This window comes from Dysidea avara, chromosome 2, assembly GCF_963678975.1.
Source record: "Dysidea avara chromosome 2, odDysAvar1.4, whole genome shotgun sequence".
NCBI lineage: Eukaryota > Metazoa > Porifera > Demospongiae > Dictyoceratida > Dysideidae > Dysidea > Dysidea avara.
Window position 1 is genome coordinate 34093630 of NC_089273.1, and position 19881 is coordinate 34113510.

Genomic DNA, 19881 nt, shown 5'->3' on the forward strand with positions numbered 1-19881 from the left:
GAATTGAATTTGTAATTTAGCTCACGAATCTGGGTATGACCCCTGTTTGTGAACTTTTTGTAATGATTCCTACTAAGTTTGCATTTAAAAATCCTAACTATTATGCACACATATTAACTGACTAATTTCGGTATCATCTCCAACTGTAATATTATGAGTATCATTTCCAATGGGGTTTTTTACAGTGCAACTGTAAACACCAACATCATTTGCACTGAACCTGTTAATTGTATATTCACTACGGAAAATTGCAGTAGTTCTAGTATAATCAACAGCAGCAGCACTAGTATATTGTGCAATTATTACACCATCCTTCATCCAGGTGAATATGTCTGGTGGGGAACCTTCTGATGTACATGATAATGTTAGTGGTACATCATTGGCACCATATACAGTAGACAAGGTTGTGGTAATCACTGGAGCAGCTACAATTGTAAAGAAGTAAAAGTTATACGTTATAATATTTTCCTGATATATATCACATTCAGTGAACCCAAGGACCAAGGGCATGGGTGCATTTGAAGAGAAGAGGAGGGGAGGGCAAGCAGGACCCTCTTCTACTTTGGACACTGTATTGACACCAGAAACAGGAGGAATCATGCATTCAGACTGTATTCGATTCAGAAGTACAGAAAGCCAATGGGCAAATAGAAGACAACAATATTATTACCAATGTGCTACACAGTTATAACCTGTACACACACTGTGAAGAAAGTCAGGCAAGCAAGTTTGAATTTTAAGGTAAGATCGGGATACTGCAATATAGCAGTCACAATTTTTAACATCATCAATTGATAATATTTTTAAAATGCTATATAAACCTTATTTTGATTTAGTACACTTTACCATCAAACAGGTTTTATCTCAGATAGGTAAGTAAATTTTATATGCTTTGCAAAGCATACTTAGCTAAAAATAATAGCTATCAAAAGTGCTCCCAAATTCAAATCTCGGAACAACATTATAGTGAAACGACATAACAACAACATAACAATGTAATAGTTTGTGCTGGTCGCCACACCAGTGTGTAAGGATATTTGACTCCTTTCAGGGTGAAATCCATTGTGATAAACAAGATTGTGATGGCTGATTTGCTGTATACACAGAGAAGGGAGACCTCAAGAGGGAGACTTTACTCAAGAGAGAGCAAACCCATGCAAGTGGTATAAAGTACTTAAACAATATACTAGGTTTGGCTGATACTATGGGGGCTGAGTGGGGCAAGAAGTTTTAGAATAAAACAGTGTTTAGTCTACTAAGAGGAGAAGAATGCAACTGTAGTACACAAGTTAAATTCATTTGCATAACTTTGTTTGGTGTAGCAGAATGACCTTCCTAAGATGATTAGTCTACTTGTAGTCCAATTTTCAGTGGTTTGTCTGATAGGTGTGCTAATAAATTGCTGCTTACAGGTGTTTATTAATTAATTTTTTAAATTTATTTAGGCTTACTGTGTGAAAGAAAACACCAAAGGTTTGTTGATAGCAACCAGCAGCCATAACATAAAGTACTATTATTACTCACATAATTACATGGTTAATATTAAAAGTGCTTCAATTTGGTAGTTGGAGGTTATGCTTGGTGACATCTACAACATGGACTACAAAACTAGATTTCACACCTGATACACATGGTTGGTGTTTTTGTTATACCTTGATGGTAATTCTTTTCAACCACCAAAAAGCACTCCTACAACCATCAATCTGTCTACAATCCAATTATTAACATGGACCATAAAGTTATTTACTCTGTAGCCAGCAAAAAAACTTTGCATTGTTTAAAATAGCACATAATTTCCATGTTCTTATTCGATCTGTAGAAAATTTAACTGCATATGCACTTTATGACGCTTCTACTTCAGTAAATCCATTGAAGCACAAACCAGTCATAGTCATTTTTGTGAGTGTTGCAAGAAGAACAATAGGAAAAAAGAAAATAGATGAAATTTTAAGGCTCACGTCTTAGTGATGGCTAGGTGAACTTAGTTTAACTTTGGAATAAAAGATGCTCCACCCGAGGGATTTATCACAAAAAATGGATAATTTCCATTTAGGGACTGTGATGTGCGAAAGCAATGTTTTCTTGCTTATAGTAAAATACACAAATACATCTTGTACCCATGCTGGCCACACAAAACACTATCGTTTTTCTTGATACAACATTGAAACTGTCAAACAAGCCAATCTGGAATGATCTACCATTTTCTGGTGCTGATTACAAGATCTAGAATTAAATTATTTCACTAACATCCCAGCATGATACCAACGACAGTCAGCTACTGGTGCAATTGGATTTGGGCTACACTGCTTAATGGTCTAAGCTTTATTTATTGAACTTTAATAGTAAGAAATGCAGATATGTGCAAAATTAGTTATAGTAATTTAAATATTTACTGTAGATTGGGTGGCTCACATAGTATGGAGGATTCCTGATCCTATATTTGCCAATTGCTTTTCTGTTTGCCTGCATGGTCATATACATAAGTTGTATTTTGCAGAACACAATCTGGATCACATACCCATGTTGCATATAATTGTAATGCATTAGATTGACAAATATTTCAAGTGAATTCCTCTATGTAAAAATTCTTTGCTGTAAAAATGGTGCATCCATGAAACTAAAAGTAACTGGCAATCCAGTTTTAATCTATACCAACTGTACAATGCAGTTTTAAATCTCAGTGTATGGGAGTACAGCTACACAGACAGCTTGTCAATCCACAACACAGTGACATATTTTACTATTGTGATGGCTTAAGCAAATGTCAAGAAACAGCCAGTTATGATGATTTTCAGTTTGGGTTTCATTCCCAGTGGTATAATGGTGAACATACAATTTTTTTGATATCCTCTTACGTCCTGTTGTACTGTATCTCAGCACAGTTCTTACCAATTTCCTATCTTTTCAGCATTTGAATGTCATGTGATGCCACACTCTACCACCCCATGCAGACAAAGGAAAATCATAGCTACTTGAAAACTGCTGCTTTGCATAATATTCTATCACTATAGTCTATAGTTTGTAAACTACAGAATCACTCTGCACATTTCAGACAAAATCTTGTGCACACTAACAGGAACTTACTGTAATATCAAAAAACTTCTGTACACTGGGATTTAAAAATATAGCGCACACTCAGATGATAATTATCATTGTTAAAGTACTACACTTATAAAGGGATAAAAGTATAACTTATCATCCTTTTCTTCCTATATTCTTATTAATGCCTTTCAAATCTTATTTAATTTTGCTGTTTTATTACTCTATACTGATTATCCAAAAAGCCAGCAAATTACTAGCTAATTAGAGTTAAAATGTAAAGCGGTAAGACTGAATAAGAGACCAATATGAATTTGTAAAAGTTGTAATAGCATTCATTTTTCCACACCAAATATCAGTCTTTTCAGTTGATAATAATTGCTACTTTTACTTTCGTGGATTAATCATTTTTTCACAGCAAGGCTGTTTTTGCAGGATATGTAAAGCTTAACTATACTATTTCAATTTACAATACATACTACAGCAACTCACTTCTTATTGCATAATATACCCCAACTCTCACACTTTCATTAACCATATGGCTATTTCTAAGTGTGCATGTGTACACACCCTCTGCATTAATTGATAAACTGTCAAAACACAAGAAAACATTCATAACCCCAACAAGACTGCTAATTGTTCCTCCACGTGCTTGCAGTGCTGTTCCAGCATCACATGCTCCATCACGAATCAGCTGTCCTTTAAAATATAGTTCACCTAATTCTGCATTATTATTGCCACTAGGTCCCAATCCAGTTACACAGCGAAACAGTAAACCACCATGAACAGCACTGATATAAGTATAATCATGGATGATGTTACTAGCAGCAATAAGGTTGCTACCAGTGCCTTCTTGTCCTCCAGTAATTGCAACTCCTAATACATACATGTAAATAATATGTTACCAAGTCTGACAAAATCAGTTTTATACCCGAAAATACATTAATATTTGTTATGCTCTATAACAATTCTAACTTCAGACAAATCTCCATAAATATCTACATAAATAATAGTTAGACTACAACTCATTATTGTACCTTGAGTTGACAGCTGCTTGTAAACGAGAAATGTATGATTAATTACTGGAAACAAGCCCTCTACACAGTGGGACATCAGCGTGGCTGCTGCTACCCATTCAAATGCCGGTTTGTTGCCAATGTTACAGTACATTATACGTTTCGAAGTACTGGACTCGAGCGACTGGACTACAATTCATTGTTGCTGTTGTTGTGCCTAGACAGCTGCTTGTAAACAAGTAATGTAGTGTTGATTAGTACAAACAAGCCCATTATACCTCCCTATAATTCAGTACAGCTGTTACTAGCCATTTAAACTCCCATGTGTTACCAATGTTACAGGCACATAGTTATCATGTTTCGTATAGCCTTAGAGCATGGTCTCTATTGAACATGAGTGTGGCTCTATGAGATTTACAGACACGTTTTCGGCCAATCAAATTTTGGTATCAAACTTGTTGTAGTTTAAGTGGTGGAAATGTTAAAATTAATAGATATCATGTCCACAGAAAAAGTTAATAAATTTTAAACTTTGACATATGGTCAAAATTGACAGGCTATACATTGATTTTGTCAGACTGGTTGACATTTTCAAAATTTAGCCTAGTGATATTAAACATAACTGCTTTGTAGTTACTCTCATTTTACACAAATCCACACTGTAAATCTAAATGTGACTGGGCCTACGAAAACTGGGCATGTGGGCACAAACTACACCCCTTCACACTACAGGTCATATCTCAGTGCTGGAATAGAATATTTACATGCTGTAAATTACATCATAAAGCCAATTAAATACTGATAACGAGCTAAAATTTGTATTGCCATAACATAGTTGTATAAAAAGTTATGAGTGATCAAAGTGTGAAAAAGTAGGCAAAAATCATGTGCCTACATGCCCTATTTTCGCAGGCCCAGTCACAAATTGATACAGATGCCCCAAAATTTTGGGGTTGTTTTACCTGCAATTCAAGCAACCGATTTTATGACAAAACGTTGTACTTGTTTATTTTAATTTTTCAAGATATAGTTATATTATCTAGATGTCCCTTGTAATAGTTGGAACACAGGCATGAAAACTTAGCCTAATATGTATGCCTGACTGCTAGAGGGCAGAGGGCATACATATCAAGCAAAGTCTGAATGCCCCATGTTACAGCTAATATGTATATAACACTTATCAGGCTGATAGCCTGTACAGGGTGATCTATCACCCAAACCAACATGAGTGCAGCCACTGCATATCATACAGTACTGTAGTACAGCATAGTAGGGATCATGATAATTTGGGTTTTCCTAGCCAAAATATTTACCCAAAAACTAGCTTCACAACTCCATCCTGGCACCTTGACAGTATTGGTTAGGTAAAACCAAGCCCAAAAGTGCCTTCAGTATGACCCTAAAGGCTTCCAATAAATTACTACAAAATTAAAAAAAAAATCATTGGAATTTTTTACTGCCTGCCTGCCTGCCTGCCTGCCTGCCTGCCTGCCTGCCTGCCTGCCTGCCTGCCTGCCTGCCTGCCTGCCTGCCTGCCTGCCTGCCTGCCTGCCTGCCTGCCTTTCAGGAATTATACTTAGTGAAGAATCAAACTGAACTGCATAAGACGCAAATGGGTTAATATTATCATGACCACCCATTCGTGAAGGTAGGCAATTGTGTTTCAACATCACTAATCACACACTTGCCTGTTAGGTGGGCAGTAACTTCATACAAATGCATTGTTCTAATTAAAGGGTTGATAACAACTCATTATCAAATGGCAAGGGGTAGTCACTACCAATAATCCTGTAGAACCATCTGTGACCAGGATCAAGGTATTTTATTAATGAAAATATGTCTTGATAATTTGATTTTGCTTTATAAACAGCCTTGATTGCTTGATAATTTAAGCACATATTTTTTGTAAATTCTCACTTTATTTGTCAGGTAGCTTAACCACCACTCTCTAGGATGTCTTGATCACTTGATTCAGTGCTAATTTACCTCTTGATCGCTTGATTTGATTTTGATTCTGTATAGTTCTACAGGACTATTGGTAGTGACTACCCCTTGAATGGTACAGTAGTGACATTTAAGTAGGGATCCAGGTGGAAATTTTGCATGCCACCCAAAATTCCGCCTTTTAAAATCATCTTAGAAACATCTTACAAGCCAAAAATTACCTTTACAGAACAGTACTAGTCCATATAATTTATAATACAACATTAAACAAACGCTTCAGGTGGTCGGATATAGAATTTTTAAAAATCGCCGAAACTTGAATTTTTGACTGACTGACTGACTGACTGACTGACTGACTGACTGACTGACTGACTGACTGACTGACTGACTGACTGACTGACTGACTGACTGACTGACTGACTGACTGACTGACTGACTGACTGACTGACTGACTGACTGACCACAGTTGCAAGCCTAGAGGACAAACAGAGCAGTGCATGGCCACCATTTTATGCTACAATAACAAACTCACCAGTGGAATGTGTCTTTGGGGTTCCGACAAGTGTGTTCCCTCTGTGCTTTCTCTTTTCAATTAGGCTGCTTGTTTTCTTCTTCATTGAACAAAATCATAATCGAGGTGTTAATTTTCTATATCATCACTATCTTTATAATATTCTGTATCATCACTTTCTTTAAGCAGCATAATAGATGCCACAAGATAATTTAAGGCACTTAGACTACAATACTGTATGGAGGTACCAGTACTAGATAGCCTCCACGATAAGTCACAAGATCACGCCTATTATTTATTCTACCGGTACACATTATCAATCTATCAATTCAAACCACAATGACACACCCCTTTTATGCTAGCTGTATTATGCCATAATAATCGATCAAAGCCATGATGACCATGCCCGTTTTTGGGCAAGCGCACATCTTTGCAGGCTGACTCAAGAAACTCTAATACAGCAGTCACCCTAATAGGACAGTCACATGTTTATAGCTAGTTGTAAGCTTTAACAAAATGTTAAAAACTAGTATATCAAAAGTAGGAATCAAAGTGATAAAAATTAGTGAAACAAGAAATGAACGGCGGAAGCTATTACAGCATAGTTCAGTGGAAAATCTATACTTTGGTAATGAACACAAAATAATTGCTATACCATTCCAAAGAGGGATTTCCCACCAAGCTATGCTGTTATAGCTACTATTGTTCATCTCTTGTTTCACTACTACTTATTGCTTGGATCCCTACTAGGGACCCACCGATTATGCTCATAATTTTACCTATTATGCTATGCTGCACTGCTCAAAAATTCACCTATTATGCTTAAATTAATGCTCAATATTTACCTATTATGCTCGATTATGCTCAATGTTCATGCCTTAGTTCATATGCTTTGCTACTAGTTTAACACTGTATAGAAAGAGTGGCTGGAGCATAAATAATAAATTCCTGCTGCATATGTAAGAGAAAAGATCGATATACTCGTCAGTTTGATGATTGTTCTATTAGAGTTACTGACTGCTCTATTAGAGTATATCGATCTTATTTTGCATTTTTCCAGCAAGAATTTATACTATCGTACAAATATTTTACCTATTACGCTGGCATTATGCTCAATGCTTTTAGGTACCTATTATGCTCAAAATTATGCCAGCATAATCAGTGGGTCCCTAATCCCTACTTCAATTTTAAATTTATAGTTTTTAATATGCTAGTAACAGGTAAGTAGGGTTGTGAATAAATAAATCCATCTTCCAAACAAAACATCAGTTGAGGCAAGAAAATGCAGGACGTGGCTGTTTATCAGCAAATTCACATAAGTTCAATACTTTACTATACGCATTAGTCCATTTTCCTAACCCTTTCATTTACACATGTCATCACAAAATCTGGAGATCCTTTCTGCCTACCTGCCTGCCTGCCAGCTTGACCACAGTTGCAAGGTTGGAGGCAAAATGAAGTAGCACACATCCACCATTGTATGCAACAATAATAAACTCACTAGTGGGATGTGCCTTTTGGGATTCTGACGTGTGTGCCCTCTGCATCTTGTCTTTCCCTTTATCTTCAATCAGGCTTGTGTTCATTCTTTCTCATGCAAAGAAAGGAATTCTCCCTATTAATACTTTTCTTGAGCAGCACATTTAGACACTGCAAACTTATTTATAAATGATTAGGCTCTGAAGATACCTGTATGTTCAATACCACACCTATATATTAGTGCGATCTTGGTTGATTAATAACTATTGAGCACTGAGACCATGCCTCTTAACAATCTATTTACTTGATCATGGTGACACACCCTGATCTAGGTGTTGCTATTCATATTGTTAGCGCAATGAAAATATGAAATAATGATAGCACACAGCTATGCAAAATTTTGACTGTTCTATTAGGGTGACTGCTGTATCAGAAATGCAAGTGATAAAAAGTAGTGAAACAAGAGATGAATGATGGTATTACAGCACATGCTTGCAGTTCCCACACATGCAAGTGAGTCACCCAAGTGATGTACGTAACATGGGTACTTGTGATTTACCTGAAATATATGCACATGAACTTGGGACTGCGACCCTCATGCTTGTGCATACATTACATGCAAATCACTCGTAACCATGTTAAAACTATTTTATGTAAGTATTCCATATGCAATTTTTATAGTGCCAAAATTATAGTCATATAACACCGATGAGGTTTGTATCTGATTTGTAAACATGACACCCAAGGGCTGCAGGCCTGAGGGTGAAGTTGTTTACAAATCAGATCAGATATAAACTGAATCGGTGTGTTCTAACTGATTTGTGGTATGGGGCATGTGTATATCAAAGGTGACCATTTGTAACATGGAAGGAACAAGAAAGAAAGGCTAATTATGCCACTGAGCACTGTGTACGATTTTACTCACTAATTACTGCTTTCATAGTACCGTGAAACCTCGTTAATAGGGTCACCTATGGGAACAATGTTATGTGGCCCTATATTACTGAAAACCTCATTAATGTGGCCATAAAACAAAGTGGCCTTATTATTGAGGTTTTCAACAAACCAGCATCTGCCTAGTTGCTATAACAGCAATTTACAATTTATCTAAACACACTATGTAGAGTTTATCACAGGAACATACACTGTACCAATTATTCTAGCATTACTTGAGACACATAATGGTTGGAAAAGTGTGAAGTATACTGCCAGAGAATAATAGATACAGCTTTCAGTAGTTAAAATATGCACTTAAGAGCAGCAATTTTTGCAGCGATACCTTGACTGCCTGCTCAACTGGCCTCTTTACTGAGGGAAAATTGTATTAGTTTTACCAGTTTGGTCTTGTAGTATGTGGCCACTGGCCTAATAATGAGGTGGCCCTATTAATGAGAATTAAATAAACGTAATATAATGTAAAATACATTTGGACTTGCTGGACCTGGTCACTATAATGAGGTGGCCTCATTACTGAGGTGGCCACTAAGTGAGGTTTCACTGCAGTTATGTGTTTCACTATCTTTTAATACTGAAACCCTACCTTGATTTCATTTATTTAATTGTACTAGTTCACAAATTTAAAGTGCACTTTGTATACGTGCATTTAATTACAATGATTTCTAAAACTATATTTTACCTGATACTTGTAATGTTAATGGACTGCTTGTAAATGTCCAGCCATTAACAATTGCACTACAAGTAATAGTACCAGCATCCTCAGCAGTTAATTCAATTCCAAACACATTGGCAGTAGTTTGACCATTAGGAAAACATTGTGGATTTCCTCCCTTGTAAGCAACATTTGTATAACATCCTTCTGAGTTCCACTGGTAAGCAGTCACTGTAAATGCCATATTATCTCTTGAAGTAAGTAAACATGTCAAAGTGATATTACTCAACAGAGGGTAATGATAAGTATTATTTAACTGTCCAATAACTGAAGAACCAACTGGGCTTCTGACTATTGTAATGTCTGCATGAAAATATAAGCAAATTATAATAACCATAATTTGTAAAATAGATTCATGAGAAAAATATTTTCAACAACCTATTTACAACACATGTGACCGGATTTGCAAAAAGGCACCTTTTCACACATTTTACATGGCAGCAAACAAAATGATGTAACACTTGACTCCTTATACTGATTAACTTTCTCTAAGTTACAAAATGTAGCCAGATACGTTAGCTGCACTCATGAAAAATTTTAGGCAATTATATGCAATGATTAAAAAGGTATGAAACATCAAAGTTCACAAAATGACTCAAATTTTGTGTGTGAAAAAGGTACCTTTTCGCATATCCAGTCACATATTGAATCTCACTATTAGAGCTACAGGCTCTGTACAGGGCTTCTCTCATTACTGAAGAAGCACTAGTTGGCAGATGATTTGCTCTGTATGCTTAATACATAAGTGAAGTAAGTCAGACTTTTGTTATTATTTTCTATGCATTAATTTACTGTTAGTTATGCCATGTGTTTTTTAGTTACTTTCTTGGCCATGTGACTCACTACATTGTGAGTGTGATCAAGACATACACTGTGCGACACAAAAAGCCTGCACACCACACCATGAGTAAGAATGAAAACATAAGTAGCCATTTCCAACCTAGCGATTTTCCACCTAGTCAAATTACACCCCTTCAACAAATATTTTATGAGCTGCTGTTTTAGTACATGGTCACCAACAATTCGTACTTCATTCTTTACATTACATACTGTGTTTTATTGAATTATGTGAAACCAAAATTAATTTCAAGAAATAAATTTCTTACTGGGAGCCCATACAAAATGTATGACTGAATGTAATGTATACCTTATCACAAGACATAACACTATTACTGTGAACCACTGGAGAGCGTCTTTTCTCCAAACACTGATGGAAAATTCAAAATCTGCATATCCACTTTACCCAGGATAAATTGTTCTAGCCTCAGAGGCTGTGGAAACCTTGGTGCCGTATTTTTCCATAACACCCTCTAGGATTGTTCAGAATTCTGTGTTACAAACAACCTAGTGTTCTAGTAATCCATCCACATTAATCCAAGTATAGCTTGAAAGAGAGCAGTTTATAGTGTTGTGAGGAATTGCTTTATAGCATGCAAGGTCATGCAAAACTTCTGAAAAAACAGTATTTGGTACATCCAAGTAAGGTTTCACTACTACTTGCTGTAATAATTATTCTGATGTACCTACTACTGTTACTGTCCATTTTGTTGCAGCTGCACTGACCATAATTCTGGTTGGAGATGGGGTATTATTGTTCTTTATTATGTATAATCTCATTATAGTTATATAATGATTACTAAATGATTACTATCTGATTGTCATGTTTTGTAAAGTAATTGCTAATGGTGACTTGTGATGCCAAAGGTCACTCTGTTATACAATATCATCATCTCTATAATTATAGTAGCATTTAAAAAAAATTGTAAATACAAAAATGAAATAGGGATCTATGCAACAAAAAGTAGTGAAACAAGAGATGAATGATAGTATTACAGCATAGCTCAGTGGGAAAGTCCTGCCAATACAATTTGAAAAATACTAGTTAGTTTAGTTTTTTGTTGTAGAACAGTTAGCTACAATGTAACTTGTGACAGTTCTATTAGAATATCATACTGACCGTTGAATTAAAGTGACTGTTGTATTAGAGTATACCTTGAGGTGTGCAGCTAGCTAGACCAATAAAGGGTGAGGTCAAAACACAAACGCATGCTACAATCAAGCTGAAATTTGGTGCACAAAAAGGACTCATTGCAGCAGATCTCAGTACCACGTTTAGTAGGAATTTGATGAACATTCATGGAGTTATGACCGATTATTCATGTAAAATATAGTCGAAGGTCTTTCATGCCCACAAGGTAAACCCTCTGAAGGAATTGGCTGAAAATTGCTATGTATATGGAGAAACTATGGTAGGGGTGCTCTTTTGTAGTTTGAAAGGAATCCAGATAAAGGCCATCAAGATATGACACAAAACCCAACCATGTCACAATTACACAATCAATTTTTATGAATAAAAAAATTAATTTTCACACTACCAGGCAAACTGCTTAGAGCAATGAGCTGAAAATCGGTATTTAGCTGGAATAATCATCATAGAAAGTCCTTGAAGTAGTACAGAAGAATCGGATTACAGATCAAAAGAGAACTTACTTGTAGCAAAAGCAAAATCAAGATATTCTAATAGAACAGTCACCTTAATAGAGCATTCAGTTGCCGAGATACTTTAATAGAACAGTCACCATGCAACTACAAATAATCACTCTAGCTATTCAGAACATTACAAGCCACCCTGTAGGGAATCAGATGAAACAAATTCACCCTGTAGAGACTTCAGCCACAAACCACCATGTAGAGAGATCAGCTACAAACAAATCATCCTGAAAAGATTTAAGCTACAAAAAAATCACCCTAGTGATATCAGATAGAACCAACTCACCTTGTAGTATAAGCTACAAACAATCACCTTGTAGAGAGTTAGCTACAAACAAATCACCCTGTAGAGAGTTCAGTTAAAAACAATTATTCCGTAGAAAATTCAGCAAAAAAACAAATCACTCTGTAAATAGATCAGCTAGACAAAATCACCTTGTAGATAGATCAGCACAAGTCAAGTGATTTATCCTGCATGCAGAGAGATCAGCTAGAACCAAGTCACTATGTAGAGAGTTCTGCTACAAGCAAATCACCCTGTTAGATCAGCTAGACACCAGTCACCTTGTAGAGAGTTAAGATAGACACAAATCACCCTATGGAGAGTTTAACTATGAACAGTTCACCATATAGACAGTTCAGCTAGAAACAAGTCACCCTGTAGAGAGATCTGCTACAAAGAAACTACACTTCAAATAGTTCAGCTGCAACAAGCTACTATATCATACAGCATGATACTACTGTATAGTAGGAACCACAAAGGAGTATATAGGCATGGCCCACGAATTAAAATCACCCAAAAAAGCCTCAATTTCCAATGACGATGATGAGGCAGTTTTGTTTAGGTAAAACTAAGCCCAAACAAGCTTTCAGATCGACCCAAAATGCTTTCAACAAGTTGTTACGGAATTTATAAAAATTTTATTTAAATGAATTTTCTAGTGACTGATTTACTGACTTAGTAACTGACTAACAGTGTTGGGAGCAATTACTTTTGTGGTAACTAAGTAATATAACGAAATACGCTATAAAAACAGGTAATATAACTAAAGTTGCTTTACTTACAAATGTAACGCGTCACCTAAGTAATATAGATACTGTAACGAATCTAATATCACATAATATTATTACTACGAGTAATGAAATAACTAATCTCATTAGTAATCCACTGAGTAACACCTAGCCACAACAAAGTAATGAAGTCTACTGAATGAAGCTCATTCACCAGCTTCTTACTTATGACTAAGATTTGCACATTGTCGAACAATGCAATTATGTCACGTGATAAGGTGGTAGTTTCACACGTGACAGCTTAAGTCTGTTGACACAAAATAATATAATACAAGTACACGAAAAAATTAGGAATTTTCAACTACAGTAGAGTAGGGACCATAGCACATCAATAAAAACTACTGAAACAAGTTGGAGTAGTCCATGATATTAAATCACTGTAAAACAATAAGAAGTGTTATATCCCTACTATGCTCAGAATACCATAACGGATATGCACAGTAGGGATATAACACTTCTTATTGTTTTACAGTCATGGACTACTCCAACTTGTTTCAGTACTTTTTATCGATGTGCTATGGCCCCTACTCTAGTTGAAAATTCCAAATTTTTTCGAGTACTTGTTTGTTAACTTTTATTGTAAATAATTTTATTATGACTGGTGAAGCCACGCATACCACATCTGAAAAGGCATCGCGTGCCCCAGCTATATCAATTATCGTATGAAAAGTGAAGTATCCATTATGCTTCGTTGTCAGCTATGTTCAACCCGTTACACAGCATTTCGAATTAAGAACTGTTTGAAAAGCACCTCTACAATCCACGCATACCAAAAGAAAGAAATCGTGCCGTGCACCCCAATCATGTATTTATTATCGTCTGAAAACTGGAATATTCATTATGCTTCGTTGTAGGTTATGTTCAACTCGTTACACAGCAGTACGAATCAAGAACTGTTTGAAAAGCATCTATGCATATCAAAATGGCCATGATGAAAAATACGGACGATTTCCATTACGAAGGGAAGCCATCACATGCTTGCGCCAAATCGACACCTTTCCCTGTCAGCAAAGATGAATGGGACACAAAGGAGGACACTGGTAAGTCCATGAAGAATGCATTGTACATACTGCGGTATGCCAAAAGGAACCTGTCGGATCAAAGCGACATCAAACAGTGAAAAAATCAAGCCCGTAGCCTTAGCTGTTATTGAGTTACGCGTGTCTGAAGGAATCAGTCAGTTATTTACTTAGTCAGTCAGTAGAAAACTCCGTTGAAAAAAAAAATTAGCATTCCGTAGCAACTTGTTGAAAGCGTTTCGGGTCGATCTGAAAGTTTGTTTGGGCTTAGTTTACCTCACCAATACTGCCTCATCGTCGTAAAGGAAAATTGAGGCTGATTATTGGGTGATATTGTTTCATGGGCCACGCCTACTCCTTTGTGGTCCCTACTATACAGTTACTATCGTACTGTATGATTATAGTTACTTTTTTATGGGTAATATGTAACTGTAACTAAACAGTTCAGTTGCAAGTAATATGTAATATGTAACTAGTTACTTTAAAAAGTAACTTGCCAAACACTGCTGACTAATGCCTTCAGACAAACATAACTCGAAAATGGCTACAGGCTACAGGCTAGATTGTTTCACTGTTTGACGTTGGTTTGGCCCAACAGGTACCTTTTGGCATACTGCAGTACATACAATGCATTCTTCATGGATTTACCAGTGTCCTCCTTTGTGTACAATTCATCTTTGCTGAAAGTGAAAAGTGTCAATTTGGCGATAGCACATGATAGCTTCCCTTCGTTGTCTGTATTTATCATGGTGGCTATTTTGATAGCAACGCCGCCTTTTAAACAGTTCTTGATTCGTACTGCTGTGTAACAGGTTGAACTTAGCCAACAAAGAAGCGTAATGGATGCTGATGATGATAACGTCATGAAAGTATGACAACATACAAGAGAAATGGGGGCCCAGACTCAGGGGTACCAAGTTGACATAACAAGGGCCCTGGCAAGGCATAAATACAAAAAAACACACATACATTACAACAACACCAAAACACAGTACAGCACAATTTACTTCACTTTTCAGGTGATAATTATTGATATAACTGGGGCGCATAGCAGCATTTCTGTCAGTGTGCATGGATTACAGAGGTTCTTTTCAAACAGTTCTTGATTCAAAATGCTGCATAATGGGTTGAACATAGCTGACAACTAAACGTAATGGATACTTTACTTTTCAAACAATATTTTTGGGGCATGTGGCACCATTTCAGATGAGGTATGCATGAGTTCACCATTCATAATCATTATTTACAAAAGAAGTTAACAAAAAAGCAAGCAGACAAATTTGGAATTTTCAACTAGAGTAGGGACCATAGTACATCGATAAAAAGTACTGAACAGTGCACGATCTTAAATCACAGTAAAACAATAAGAAGTGTTATATCCCTACCGTGCTCAAGATGGAAATACACAGTAGGGATATAACACTTCTTATTGTTTTACTGTGATATAATATCATGCACTATGCATACTCCAACTTGTTTCAGTACTTTTTATCATTGTGCTATATATGGTCCCTACTTTAGTTGAAAATTCCAAAAATTTTCTGTGTACTTGTAGAGATCAGCTACAAACAAGTACCCCTGTAGACTACATACAAGTCACCCTGTAGAGCTCAGCTATAAGCAAATCACACTGCAGAGAGTTCAGCTACAAACAAATCACCCTGTAGAGATTTTAGTTAGAAACAAGTTACTATAGAGAAATCAGCTAGAAACAAGTCACCACGTAGAGAGTCCAGCTGCAAAAAAATCACCCTGTATCAGATCACCTTGTAGAGTGCATGTTCATCTAGAAACAAGTTACCCTGTAGGGAGATAAGCTAGAAGAAGTCACCTTGTAGAGAATTTAGCAACAAAGTAACCACCCTGTAGAGAGTTCAGCTACAAACAAATAACCCTGTAGAGAGTTCAAATGTGAACAGATCACCCTGTGAAGAGTTTGGCTAGAAACAAGTCACCATGTAGAGAGATCAGCCAGACAAATTAACCCTGTATAAATATCAGATAGAAACAAATCACCATGTAGAGAGTTCAGCCACAAAGAAACCACCCTGTAGATAGTTCAGCTGCTGTGTAAACAAGTTACCTCGTAGAAAGATTGGCTAGAAAATAGACAAAATGTAGAGAGTGCAGCTATAAAAAAATCACCCTGTAGTGAGTTCAGCTACAAACAAGTTACCCTAGATCAGCTAGAAACAGGTCACCCTGCAGAGAGCTCAACTAGAAGCAAGTCACTCTGTAGAGAGTTTAGTTAAAAACAAATCACCTCCCCTGTAGAGACTTCATCCACAAACAAATCACCCTGTAGAGACTTCATCTACAAACAGTTAACCCTGTAGAGAGTTCAGTTAGAAACAAGTCACCCTGTAGATAGAATCATATAGGGAGTTCAGCTACAAGTAAATCACCCTATAGAGAGTTTAGCTACATTTTAAGTCACCCAGTAGAAAGATCAGCTGCAAACAAGTTATCCCGTAGGAAATAGTTGGCATGTAATAAATATAATTTGTATATTTACTGATAAAATCAGAAATAGTTAAAGTATTAAAAATCTACTTCATCTTTTTCTTTTCCTGTCGATAAAAATGATAAACTAAAGAAAACCATACAATAAAAAAGGGAGTTATATTTAATCCAAAACAGCCAAGATGCAAAGGGTGTGGCCCTCAAAAAGGCTATGGTGAAAAAAGATGTTAAATCCAAGGTGGTGGCCAAGAAATGATTGTGATGGTAGGTTAATAGAAAATTTTAATAATGATAATTCAGGTGAATTTGGTGCCAAAATCACAGATTTAAATTTCTTGAGTATTGTTCATCAATTTAAGATGCATACTTTTGTGTGCTATATATTAGATGAATTTAATTATGCAGTTCTTATCAAAAACTTACCAGTAATAACATGGTTATCAACATTGAAGCTGTGAGTATCACTTCCAATAGCATTGCTCACAGTACAAGCATATGTACCAATATCATTTGTATGGAAGCTGTTAATGGTATAATTGCTACGAAACACTGCATTAGTTCTAGTATGATCAACAGCAATAGCACTAGTATATTGTGCAATTGTTACACCGTTCTTCATCCAGATGAATCTATCTGGTGGAGAACCTTCTGACACACATGATAATATCAGTGGTGTACCACTGACACCATATACAGTAGTTGAATTTGTGGTTATAACTGGAGCAGCTGTGAATATTGGCAAGTAATGATAAGTATACTTTCGTTACATCACAAAAATACTCACTTCTTCCTGTATAGTACACCCCTACGCTAATGCTTTCATACACCAAACTGCTATTTCTAATTGTACATGTGTAACTGCCCTCCGTACTCTCTCTCAATGTCCTACACAAGAACGCATTCAATACTCCGACAAAACTTCTGATTGTTGCTCCACGTGCTTGTATTACAGGTCCATTACACTGTCCATTTGGAATCTCTTGACCATTGAAGTATAATGCACCAAGATCATTATTATTATTGGTACTAGGTCCCAATCCAGTTATGCAGCGAAATAGTAGACCAGTCGCAAATGGTGATACAAAAAGATAGTCATTAATCCTATTACTTGTTGCAACAGCATTATTTCGTGTGCTTTCGTAACCTCCAGTAATTGCAATTCCTAAAATACAAAGAATCAATTAAAAGTGTAGAAACTGTATGATATTTAAATGCATAATATTATACACTACACAAACATACACGCTGCGGTAGATTAGGATGGGGGACAGAGTTACAAGGTTCAATATATAGATTGACCACAAGACATTGACCACAAAGCATTTTAAAATTTGGTGCAACCATAAATACTGGTTAGTACACAATACATTTCTAAAACACAAAACCTAAGCAGTAACAAATTAGCAACTTATTATTGTATGAAGAATATATTGACCAGAAGATTAATATAAAAACAAGGTACAGAAGGCACACTCATCAGAATGTCAAAAGGCACATGGCACTGGTGAGCTTGTTATTGCAGCATAAAATCATTACCTGTGGTGTTTCATTTGGGTCCTGGCGGTAAAGCAGGCAGGCAAGTAGGCTGGCAGGCCAAAATTTGAGTTTCACTACATTTTAAAATTATATCTGGCTGCCTGTACATGATTTCTTGTTTTCAAGATAACGTTAAATAGACTAATAATATTTCATAAAGTAAGAAATTCCAGCTTGATTTTTTAATTTAGAAAAATGCACTTTTACATGTATTTACAGTACTTAATAGATAAAGTATTGAATGCCAATCTCAAAAATCAAGACTAGTGTTGTTTTCATATGACTATAAGTCTATAACTAAAATTAAAATTTAAAGTCCTTTTAGCAAGACAAATAATGTATTAGTTACCTAAAACTATAACAAAAAGCAAATCCATATTGTAACCTAAAACAAAATCTAATACTGTGTTTTTACACTTAGAGTGGGTTTACAAACTGGTTTATGAAACCGTGACATCCCATTTATGGGCACATATTTAGACCACTGTAATGAAGCATGCTAGCCTGGAAAATGGTATAAAGTAGGGCTCTGTTAACAGGTGACGAGGAAGAAAGACAGTGGTGAATTAGCACAATTGTGCTCTAGGGATGATTAAAGGCTTGTACCAGATGTTAATACCCTTATTACGATGTGGTCAATACCTGTAAGTAATTGTGGGCTCTTCTTGCTATGAAGTGCTGAATTGTTCCATTCAATATAGTGTTTCTTTTATCCATTTAAGCTTTATTTTGATATAATATCTAGTAGACACATCATATGTGACTGACTGGACCTGTGAAAATAGGGCATGTGGGCACAAACTACACCCCATCACGTTACGGATTATATCTCAGTACTCAAATGGAATATCTGCATTCTGTAGCTTGCATTATAAAACCAATTAAATGTTTAATACGTGATGAAAATTGCATGGCCATAGCATAATTAACTGAAACGTTATGATTCATGAAACATTTTACAGTTTGCATGCTCACATGCCCATTTTTGCAGGACCAGTCACAATTATAGAAAACCAACCCAAGTCAAGCTGGCACAGCAGCTTTATGAGAGCTGGCCTGGTTTGGTTCAGCTCAGTTCAGTGGGTGCTTATACTGTAGTGAAAATGGAGACAAGTGATGCCAAACAGAGTCAGCGCGTGAATGTAAGCACAGTATTAAACTAACAACAATGGAATAATTTACCAAAACTAAATCTAAAGATAACTAAATCTATAATAAAACCAAAAGATTTTCTTAAGCACAACTAAAAGCAAAGACAGTACAAATCTATAACTTGAATGGATTAACTATAACTAAAACTAAAACTCATTATTAGATACTAAAACAACACTTTGTTGCTAATGCTACTGCACATAAAAGTTTACATATGTTCTACAGGTAGAATGAAATACAAAATGAAATTTTACTGCTGTAGGTAGTTTACAAGCATCAATATATGACTCAGTCTGGCAAAACCGGCCTTATCGCCCACAACAGCAGGTTTGATTTTTTTGTCACAAACACAAAGCTATATACATGAACACATTATCAGACTTCACTGTCACAACCAGCCTGGGTTAACTGGTATGCTTATGTTGGCTACTTATTCCAAGCCCATTGGCGAGCTGTACGAGTGGTCTTGAGCCTAAATAGAGCTCTGGCCAA

At 36.1% G+C, this 19881-nt stretch overlaps 1 protein-coding gene across 1 annotated transcript in view; it reads right to left on the minus strand.

The window, feature by feature from the left end:
• Positions 1-19881, minus strand: part of LOC136247129 (hemicentin-1-like) — a 198533-nt gene that overhangs the window by 167016 nt on the left and 11636 nt on the right. The window contains exons 3-7 of the mRNA XM_066038753.1: positions 17486-17863; positions 17125-17427; positions 9626-9961; positions 3532-3915; positions 123-425 (exon numbers count right to left, since the gene is read on the minus strand). Coding sequence (XP_065894825.1) covers positions 123-425; positions 3532-3915; positions 9626-9961; positions 17125-17427; positions 17486-17863 — 1704 coding nt within the window. The remainder of the gene's footprint in view (positions 1-122; positions 426-3531; positions 3916-9625; positions 9962-17124; positions 17428-17485; positions 17864-19881) is intronic.